The following is an 11693-nucleotide window of genomic DNA, read 5'->3' on the forward strand; positions in this document are numbered from 1 at the left end:
GGTTATAATAAAATATTGTGCAATTATTTTCATATAATTAAAATTAATATGTATTTACTTTTTTTAAAATACATGGGAAGCGGCGCATTCAATGATTCCAATGACGCACGCCACTGTTACATTGTCATTCTGATATTTTTTAACTTTTCATTTGAACAATCGATAAATCAAAGTTCTTATCGTGTGATTAAAACTTTCGATATTGTTTTTAAGATTATTTATTTTCCTTTTATGCAACATCCTTTTGTAATTTTATTTATAGCAATGTTTGTATTAATTTTAACACATTTAAATTATGTGAAGATGAAGCATTTGTAGAATAAAAAAGAAAGACTGTTATTGAAATAAAAGGAAAATGACCTCTATACAATTTCATAAGAACTTAACCTAGTCTTATACATGCACTCTGACAAGTAAGTCATTAAACACATTTTCTAACTGTAAGAGAATAAAATTTCATTCAAAAAGCTCAATTTCTCACACTAAAACCGCGTAGTATTATTTAGAGAACATGTTTCTTTATAAAAATGATCATTTTAAGATTATGTTAATAAAAATATCCAGTAAATTAACCATGCATATTGCATATTCAACTGTCAAATACAAAAAAATTTTCATTACAATAAGAATTTTAATAAAATTAAATCTATTTTACATTTAAGAAAACAAATATTCATTTTTTTCTTTTGACTCATAATGACAAAATATCACGTTCGGAATATTAAAAGAACTGATAAAATTAATCAGGTAATTTTTTTAAACTGAGATATCAGCAACCAAATTTTTATTCCATAAACGTTAGTATATGAAAATAAATATTTTATTCAGGAGCATGTCCATAAACTTTATCGAAGGCGTTAAATGTTTCTTCGATCATTCTAACGTCTTCCAGTCTTTTACCTTCTAGTACCGGGTTTAACTTACTCGATCCACAGTAAAACTGATTGAATTTGAGTACTTCCTCTCTAGCTTTATTAAGTTTATTTAAAGTCACATTGTAATTATCTTCTAGTTTCTTGTTAGCATCAGCGAAACGTCTTTTCGCAATCCCAATTTCCCGACTTTCTTTATTTCTCAACATTACTTCTTTAGAAGTCTTCCATTCTCTCACTCTCTTACTAAGAGGATTATAAATACTAGATGACGATTTAGTTTTCTCAATCTTCTGCAAATATTCTTGTTCGAGTAATTGTTTTCTTTTGCAGATTTCGTGCTTGATCTTTTGTACGTCGCTGAAATATTTCTGCTTTTCTTGATCGTGTCTTTTTTTGTACAGCTGATGTTCTTTATCGATCTCCCGATCGAGAACCACTGTACAGAAGGCTGTTTCTACTTTGCGACGTTTGCTATCGATGATGTCCACCGGTTCGCTAGTAGCCGTTCGTTTTCCTTTTCTCGCATCGTTTGCTGATTCTTTGTAACCTTCCTTCTTCATCTTACGTAATCTATAATTGTGTAAAGTTAAATCCCTGTTAGGATTAGGTAGGCTTTTCGAACCCCAGCAAGCTTTAACTGCTCTGTAACGTTCGTCATCCGTATTAAGAGATTTCATCATCTCCCATTTCGGATCCTTTATATCGCTGATTTCTAAAGGATCATCGATCACATATTTTGCTTTTTTTGCTTCTTTCACGTGCCGTTCTTCAATATTCGTATCGTTTCGTTTTTCTAAAGTATTCCCTTTATTAGAATTAATCTGGTTTTGAATAATTTCAATTCTACTTTTTACTTTTGCTGTTTTTGAATATTCTTTTTTGTAGAATTTTTCCATTTTTTTCCTTATAGAATATTATCTGTAAATATTGCAAGAAACATTTCATTAATTAAAATAAAAGCATATGTTACTTTTGTAAACTTTTTATTCTATAATAGATAAAACGAGTTTATATTGTGGTTACAGGTGTTATACGACTGCTAATACGAGAAGGAAATAGATTTTCTAGTATCATCATCAAGCTATTGTATTTGGGTCAGTAAAGAAGCGAAAGTGCCAAAATAAGCTCACGTCTTCTATCAGTAAACACCAAAACAGAAGAATGCCAGTCACATTTTAATCACCAATTTGTTTACAAACAATTATGTATCGTAGAGATACGGTTTCATAATTTTAGCATTATAAATTTTAACAGTGGATATTATCATTTCTGTCACCCTAAAAAGCATTTTGTATTTATCAATTTCATAACAACAATTACTGATACACTCCTTCTCCTACTTATTTAATTATCGACTGAGAAAAACGTTTAGGCATATTCAGTGTTTTCTATACAGGGTAAACCAAAAGTAAGTGGATAATAGGTGAAATAGGGTTTGTACTAGGGTTATACTATAACAAGGGTGTATATTTTACTTGGTTATTGTTATGGTTGAAAAGTTACATCTAAGATGTATTTCAAGAAATTAATACACAAAGATATTTGTGCATAAATGTTTGTCGACGCATGAAATGGTGAAATGTAGTCAAGCTGTGTAAATTGTGATAAATAGCAGTTTGAGCACCTGCGTTGATAAAACTATATTGTATTATATAAGTAAATATAATTCTATATGTAATCTCAATAAATATTATCACATACTGTCCACCTGCTTTTGGTTTATCCTGTACGTTGAAGATGAAAGCACTTATTTAATGCACAAGAAAGTGAAAGAAATATACATTTAAAGAGGAAAAAGCTTGTAAATTACTATTCCAAACAGTAAAATTGAAAAAAGAGATAAACAGAAAATTTTTAATTGTAAATTTTCATCGACTATTTATTTCCCAGCAATTTGAAGCCCCAAAACTAATTATATATTAACGCAGCTTTTTCCAATCTGAGGTCTTTAAATTGATCCATTTCTACGTTTGCGAGTTACAGTACTTTCTCACAGAGTTTTGCACTCGTTCAACCCAATCACTGATTAACGTTTACACTTAGTGCGTACAAAACGTCTATTATATAGAAAACACCTAAATAATTAATGTTGAGTTGTTTTACTTATTAAAATTTGAACTTCCTTTCCATAAAATCTAATACTCGTGTGTATATGTTTGTTTATGTAGTTATGGCAACGCAACACTTGAGCGATCTGCCTAGGGCAAGGTCTTTTAAGGGTAATCGTCCCCTATCTAGGTGTGAAAGACGAGGAAAACTCCACGTAACCAAGATCTTTTCGCGACAAGTTGGAAGGATTACTGAAAAGTTGTCATAGTGTTTATAGAATTTTTTTGATTCATCAGAATCAAAAGTGTTTATAGAAATTAAATACAGTCTGAACAACCCAGGAAAGCATTTCCCTTGGGCGATGGACTACTTTTTCAATCATTCGCAGGTGTAAGGTATACCATGAGTCAGCTTGCATCTGGTAGGTAGACTCGGTAGAGGGATAAACTATGCTGACCAGTCACATGCTGCACCTTTACCCTTGCCAATAATCAGTAAAGTAGTCTATCGCCTAAATAGAGAGCTTTCCAGGGTTGGTCACACTTGTAAGTACTGTACATTGACGCTGTTCTTAGGCTTATCTCGGCGATAAAATTATTTGGAATGGTCCTACAAGCATGTGGCTATATTTGCGGATCTATATTTATGTAAATGCATGTGTAACGTACAGTACAGGTACAATTCGTGTGTATATAGAAATCTGCAAACATTTATTATTTTAGGGATCCGTATTGTCAATAGTTTAGAGCTGTCTGCTTGTCTTGGTGAAACCTTTAAATAGTATTTACTTTATAGTTTCAGTTATTTTTTATTAATAGTAGCATTTAATATTAGTTAAAATCATATTTATGCATTAATTAAGTTAAAGTTACAACTGAAACAAACCAAAAGTTCGAATAAAATACTTCTAAAAATGTTATGGGAATTCGAAATTTTTATAAGAGAAACTGCTTATTATATTAATGATGATATCAGTCGTAAAATTTTATCAGAATTAGTTCTTTATAAAACATTTAAGGGTTAAATGTTAATCATTTTCTACATTATTTGTTTTAGTGTAGCCTAATAGTTAAATCGGTGACATTTAATTCAACTGTACTTTACACTAGCAGTCGTAAAGCGAAAAAGTAACAGAAATATTATTGAACGATGTAATGTTAATTATTGTTATAATTAATCAGTTTTTACGTAAATACATTTATTTTTTAAAAGAACTTTTAATGAATTTACGTATTAGTAAGCAGGGAAGAGTCTGAAAAGAAAAGTCTATCTTACTATTCGTAATTATGTTAGTGTGGTTGTAAAGGATGCGCGAAGACATCAAATTTTTATTTGTATTTGATGTAATTTTTTTTAAATATATTTTATTCCGGGTTTTTAGAAATTTTCCAAAAAACATTTCTTAGTTGTTTAAATTCACTTGTAATGCCGATAAAAAATGTGCACTAATTTCTGCCTTATTAAACCACTAAATGAGTTGACATTAGTAAGAGTCTCAAATCGGTAATAAATGTTTCATAAAATAGATTAAATCTCGTTTTATATATTTCTCGTCTTATATATTAGATTCTGGTGGTAGCCTTTACTACATAGGGGTACCACCAGAATGTTGTCTTGTCGATTAGCTGAACATCAACATTTTCTGGCGGTGGGAAGGTATGACACCGAATTGTCCAAAATGTCTTACAGTATCGCCACAACCCGCTTTGGGACCGCTCTGTATTACTCAGGAGCTACAGTGAAAGGAACCTAGTGGAGTTCCTCTTCATCACGTTATTGTCCCCGTGGAACTTCCACATCCTCCAGTTGCCTGACATTTGAGTCAATTTGTACAAGCGAACAATGTTCCCTGTAAGCTGCGAGGCCGCGCGCCCTACCATAGGGCGAACGGAGCAGCCGCTCTAGGCGCTAAGTCCTAGGGGGCGCCTCAGTGGTAAAAAATTAAAGGAAAAAAATATATTTTTTCACTTTTCGATATTTTAATTGCAAGTGTGTGGCCAGTATGTGAATGACCTTATCTGTTGAGACGCGCGTGGGTCGAGTGCGTGGGCGGGGTTTTACCCCCGGGCGCCATAATAAAAACTCGCTCCATCCTAAAACTTGCTTCGGGCCAGCACTGCCGCGCACTGTTCGAATTGTTGCCGCACACGAGAATTTATGTGCCGCACAGGCGAGTATGCACACTGATTTGAATAGTTTACTTATTTCTCACTCTGTCTGCAACATGATCCTTGCTACGTATATTTCGATTAAATACATTAAATCATTGACAAAAGATGATATTTTGAATGGAAGTATGTTTTAAAATGAATTTTAATCTCTACTTTATAATTAATTATCTTAATTTTTATAGGAAAAAATAAGATTATATATATGCTCAGAAAAATTTTTTGCTCTGAACCTGCTCAGCAAAAATTTTTTTGCACAGATAAGTACGTGTTCCGCTCAGGTACAAAAAAAAATTAGAGGGAACATTGCAAGCGAATACATAATACTAACTAATCTCTTATCTCCACTTTTCCGACATCTTTTTATGTGTTTGTTTCCACATTTCGAAGCGCACGCGCGTAGACACTGCCTGATATTTTTGAAAATGTTTTTAAATTTTATGTTCTAAATTTTGTTTTCCGTTCATTTCTGAACTTTAAATTTGTTCTGAAAAAGCATTCGAATTGAGTTATTTCTTGAAGACGGCGATTATAGGAATGTCGAAAGAGCTCGGAAAAAATTAAAAATTCTTTAACGCCGTTTTGTGTCGATTTATTCTTCTCTTTTAAATAACAGATTAATATTCTAACGAGTAATTATTTATTGTGGCATTGTCACAATGCAGGGCTTCAATTTTTAATCTTATTTTTTAAATTTTATTTAATTTCAAATATGTGCTCTCCGCATGAAATTACCTATTGCTCACAGGAAATTGCTCATCGTACTTTTCCCGTGTAGCAATAGAGTCGGGCGACCGTCTATCTAACACCTTTCGGGAAAAACTTTTCTATTAAAACAACGTAACTTTCAATTTGCATCAGAAGTTCATATAGGCAATAGTTAATCGGGGCTTCCTGCCTGTGTAGTTGCAGGACTATACTCGCAGTTCATCTGTCTAACTCCCTTCTCGAGATTAAGGAAAGACAGACAAATAGAAGTCAAATGATAGTGGGAATTTTTTGGGCCGGATGGCCGAGCGGTCAAGATGGCAACCTACCGCTCTAGGGGACTCGGGATTGAATCCGGACGTCACGGAATCCCCAGAAATCCTTCGGGGTGTGGCTCGTTCGGAAATGACAGGCCCAGTCCCTCACCATCCGGTCGCCCTACTATGGGCCTGGCCGAACCCATAATGGGCCCGCTATAAGAGGCCCACTTAGTGCCCACATGGAGGAAAGAGTATAAAAAAAGTGGAAATTTATGTGGGATTTGGGCGAGAAGAGAACGAGATGACGGTTGAAACAGGCGCTATGAAGGAAAGGCGTTACGATCGTAGAACATCATCGTTCTATCGAGAAGAAGCTGGAAGATTATTACGAGTATAATTTCTACTTCTGTCAATACTCCTACATTTATGTCTACATTCTTTTTTCAAATTGCAGCGCAATATGAAAATTTATACAACATTCTAGATTATAACAATGGATTTAAATACCGATAACGGGTTGAAAATGTCCACACAAATAAATAATCATAACTTAGGTTTTAATATTGATTTTTATCTGTTTTTCTGCATAAAAATTTCGTGTTATAATTGAGTAAATGCTATGTAATTCGGCAATCGAATTGGTGAGTTATGTTTAGTTGAAATTAAATTAGGCTAAAACAATTTCGAATTTTTCATTAATATTTTGTTCATTTTGCTAAATAGAAGTATTGTTAATAAGTTCTAAGTTACTTTTTATTGATGTGAAACTTTAATATAGTAAAATATTAGATAATAAAGTATTACTCTCACCAAATCTTTAAAGTACTCAAATATTTTTCAAATCGTTGGAAGAAAACGGACTTACCATTCGAAACAAAAATTCCAGCCGTTTAAAATTATGCGCGCTCTCTTAAGGATAAAAACGAAATTACCTTCATTCGAATTTAAAAATAAAATTAAGAAAATCTGTAAAACCAAATAAATAAATTCTGCTTTAAAAAGAACGGATAAGCCAAGAAATTATTATTCTAAAAAAATAATATTTTTGAAAGTAAATTATCTGTATTCGCTTTTACTTGCATTTATATTTTCTATAGGCCTATACATAAACTACCATATGAGTTTGGCGTTGCCCGGGCAAAAAATAACAACAAAGGTTAAGAATATTAGATTATTTCGTATTTATATTATAGCATTTCATTTATATTTACAAAGGCTTTATCGCACCGAGTGACCAATCTAACACATTTAAGAAATTCTTTAATTGTTTACAGTAGAGGAATAACGAATCCTTACATAAGATTATAGTTATATAAATTAAACACTATAATATAACAAAGATTGAAACGAAAACTATATAAAAACTTTGGTTATTTCAGCCAACCATTGTCACGTTTATCGCGATACTCAGATGGTATGAAATAACACAATTTCATTAGTCAAGTAGACATTGATTCAAAATATATCTTAACAGATTTAAGATATCGTATTTTTTCGAAATGTTAACTCTAAGAAACTGTACCATTCTCAGCCGAATATCAAACGGTACTCTGCCAACCAATTAAATTTCGCGAAAAACGGATCATGTATCATTATAATTCGTATCATTAATAATTCATTGTCCAGAAACTCGGCACCCTCGAAAACCACTTAGAACATATTTTATTCTTTTCGCTAACTTTGTATAAGCGACCACTTTCGCGAGTGTATCTGGTCTAAACTATTGTTCGAACCCATCTCAACAACGTTTCTTTCTCCTATAATGAATTAATCTGAACTCTCGTTCGAACCCATCGTGGACACTTCTTCCACCCTCAAAATTAAGTGCAAGTGTTAATTAATTAGTCTAGCAACAAAGGAAATTCATTTCAATTGATTGGAAAATGTCCGAAAAACGAAATGCAAAGTGAAAGAAATGCAAAGTGCTGTTGTTAGAAGATCGTGTTAAAATTATCTGAGAAAGTGATAATGGTTCATCACAACGGCAATTAGTAGCGAAGTTTAACTGGAAAAACGAAATTTATTTTACCGTACACCTACAGTATTTTCCTTAGGGGTATAAAATATTGTACACGATACAATTAGTCGGTTGATCTCATCGTTTGATAAAATTCATTTTATTTATTTATTATTATCACTTTTTGAAGCTGATATACAGTACATGTGCGATAAATAGTTTCTGTATCAACGTACTTAATTTGCGCGATATTTATAGAAAAACTAGCTTACCCGTCGCGCATTGCTGCGATCTCAGAAGAAAGCAAATTCAAGCAAACTCGTTATAATAAAATTAAATTTTCATTTTATCATTTTTATTGAAATATATTATTATTATTCGTTTTCATCGGGAAAACATTTCAAAGTGTCGTTTCAATTCTATTTATTTATTGGAGTGCTCGTGGATACACGATATTTTTTGTTTTTTCGTCTGGTGCGTACACGAATAATTCGGAAGGTTTTCCGACGCGTGAGCTGGCCACATACAGTTGTCCATGCGAGAAGCACGGATTCTCCAAATTTAGCCCACACACTTGCAGCGATTGTCAAAAGCGCGATATTCCCCATTTATATATATATTTTTAAATCCTTTATAATTTTAATTATTTAATTGCTCCTTCCTCTCTTCCTTGGCATGTTGGGAAATTTCTGATAGTTAGATAATAAACCGTTTTATTGTAATTTGTCTTTTTAAATTATTTCGAGTCGATATTAAAATTTGAAAAAGGGCGATACCTAGATCGGTAAAATAGGCGAATTTCTTCCTACAACTTCGGTCGTTGTTCGGGGTACAGTTAAGATTTTAACGAAGTTCGAGCGAAAACATAATTAGCAAAAAAAGTCGAAATAAAGTGATTAAACAAAAATGATTACAAATATCGTAAATAACAGTTCACAAATGCATATATAGAGACATATATATTTTTGAACGGGGAAATGGTCTTCACAATTTGAAATCGATCAAACACACTATGCGCGAATGCTCGTGTAAACGCGCGTCATCTATTGTAGGATAAATGTACTTCGCGGGAGTGTATTAAAAAACTTCCTGAAGTTTCATGGCAATCGTACTATGCCACAAACTTTCGCCGGAGTATATTAAACAACTTCCCAAAGTTTCATGGCAATCGGATAAACGGTGTGGTAATGCATGAAGGACATAGGACACACAGACACACAGACAGACATACATTCATTTTTATATATATAGATAATATACAAGTAATTTTCGCACGCAAAATATTATAAAAACAATAAACGCATTAATGCAAAACTCAGTTTTACGGGCAACCTTCCTTTTTCGATTCCGCAATGACAATCGCGGTATGTAATGAAATCGTATGAGAAAAAATAATAAAATCGTTTTATTAATTAATAATTTTTCTTGATGTACTTAAGAAAATATTAAATATTAGAAAAATATAGTATTTTTAAAGTTAAAATAAGATTAAACTAACGAATACCAAAACCAAAGTGATGTAGAGATACCACGCGCTTGTATATCGATGACGTAATACACGTAACTGAGGAGCTAACGAAAAGAACCGAGTCGAATTAAGTTGATATTTATGATAACAAATATAAAATTTTCCTAATAATAAATTTATCACTCTATCTACGTCATTTTGAAATAATGCGGTTTAAACAGAAAATTTTTAAATTTAACTTTTTCATAAAACTGTGTTGTTGTTATAAAAAAAAGCCACTCTTTTTGTTGAAAGTAGGTTTTAAACTACAAATATTCGAGTACAAAGTAACCGGTTTCGACTTATTTCTACTTAAGTAGTTAAATAATTAAGAGATTAGGGAATTAGGGACATAAATAAAACCATACTAAAAGAGCCGGAATTATACTTAAAAGTAATCTCTAGCCGAGTAAAGTGGGGGCCTGATTTGTTCGTAATGTTAGATATAATAAAGACAGAAATTTTTCCAGTTCAACGAGAATGACCGAAAAGTTGTAAATTTTGAAAATTTTCGTGGACAACACCTGGTCATAAAACGAATTAGTTACGAAATAAATGACGGACAATCTATTAAGATAAACATATTTAGATTTTTACAGCTATGGCGAGAATCGTTTAAATTTTAAACTTTAAAATTTAGCGTCTTTTGAGGTGCGACGAAAGAGTCATTTGACATTGACACGTATCGGCACCCTCGGGATTTGGCAGCCCGCTCCATGCATGACTGCACACCTACCAGGACCGTCTCTGAGTCTACTGGTAGGGAGCAATTTTAACTAAGTGGGTTGTTTTAATATTTAAAAAGTAAAAAATATGGGATTTTTATGTACGTTTCTTTACAAAGCTATATAATTATAATTTTCTTTAAAACTATATACATACAAATGAAGAATATTTTCTACCAGGTATGTATATCCATCACACATTTTATTTCACCAAGTAAGTTTTTATAGTTTTATTTTTAATTTTAGCTCTTATATCGTGGCTAGCGATTCGGAATGTAATTGTGTTATTAAAAATACATTTAGAGAAGTCTACGGTTTTTACTGGCTTATTGAACAAACGAATAGGAATGGACCCTAGACCTTCACTGATGAGCAAATAACTGATTGCCTTTGGAAATCGGCTTCTTACAGAAACACAGCTTTCCTATCATTAAGTGTCACGGCACTTCACTAGTTATATTCAATTACTACGACGTGATATAGTGCGATGTAGCCGCTCTATATTATTACTGCAACGTGTAGCACTCACCTGGGTCGACTATAAAGTGTAAACACTTTATCACCAAAAAGCAATTTCTTCTCTCACTTTTACAAGCTTTGTATTATTTAAAAAAGTCTTATATAACACGTATAGGACGTTAAAGTTACCACTTTCGATCACGTGTGAGGCCATCACCTGTCAAACACGCGAACACTTTTCGAATATTAATGTATTTCGGAAGATATTTTTCTTTATAAATAATATTTTTGTAAAATTAATAATTTCGTATGCTTTAAATTTTTCTATTACAAGCTCTGGTGTAACAAGCCTGTAGGGGAAATACGGACAAAATGACATACGGTTTTATTTTAGGTTCATAACTCTTTATTGGTAAATCACAGCACTGTCATATTCTACACCAATCATCTTTGGTTTTTTACCTATGAAATATACTAAACACTTACAATATTAAAATAATAGAAAAAAATATATTGTTAGTTTAATCGAGATCATCCACTATGGACAAAATGACATACACGTAAAAACTATAAAATTACTGAAAAGTTTACAAATGAAACGCTTGGCTGTTTTAGAAACGTCAGCGTTTAGAAGCGTGAGCCCAACGGAAACAATTTAAGCACCGTAACCAGTCTTCTCTAGGCTTAGATCGGGGAAAAAAATCATCGCAATATATGCATGGACAGTCTTCTTCATCATCTTGAGAGTTATCAGGAAAATTTTTTTCCTCGAGTAACTTTTTAGTAATGTTTCGTCTCCTTTTCTCCGGCGGAGCAGCTTTGGACTCATTTTTTGATTTAATTGCCTTCATATTAGGAGTAGAAGTTAAAACAAGAGTTTTGTCGAGTCACGTGATTCGTTGCAAGTTTTTTGTTATGTGAAATATAATAAGTTTGTAAATAATATGTAAGAAAAGAAATAAAGTTTTATACTAAAATTTCTTTT

The 11693-nt window shown here is 32.4% G+C and overlaps 1 protein-coding gene across 1 annotated transcript; it reads right to left on the reverse strand.

Moving 5' to 3' along the window:
- Positions 1-820: 820 nt before the first annotated feature.
- Positions 821-6946, reverse strand: LOC111615912. Its single transcript, XM_023357353.1, has 2 exons — positions 6926-6946; positions 821-1793 (listed from the first exon to the last, which is right to left on the reverse strand). The coding sequence occupies exon 2, from the start codon at positions 1769-1771 to the stop codon at positions 821-823; it is 951 nt and encodes a 316-aa protein (XP_023213121.1). The 5' UTR covers positions 1772-1793; positions 6926-6946.
- Positions 6947-11693: the final 4747 nt, after the last annotated feature.

This window comes from Centruroides sculpturatus, unplaced genomic scaffold (assembly GCF_000671375.1).
Source record: "Centruroides sculpturatus isolate CEXI.00-Female unplaced genomic scaffold, Cexi_2.0 scaffold2255, whole genome shotgun sequence".
Lineage (NCBI taxonomy): Eukaryota > Metazoa > Arthropoda > Arachnida > Scorpiones > Buthidae > Centruroides > Centruroides sculpturatus.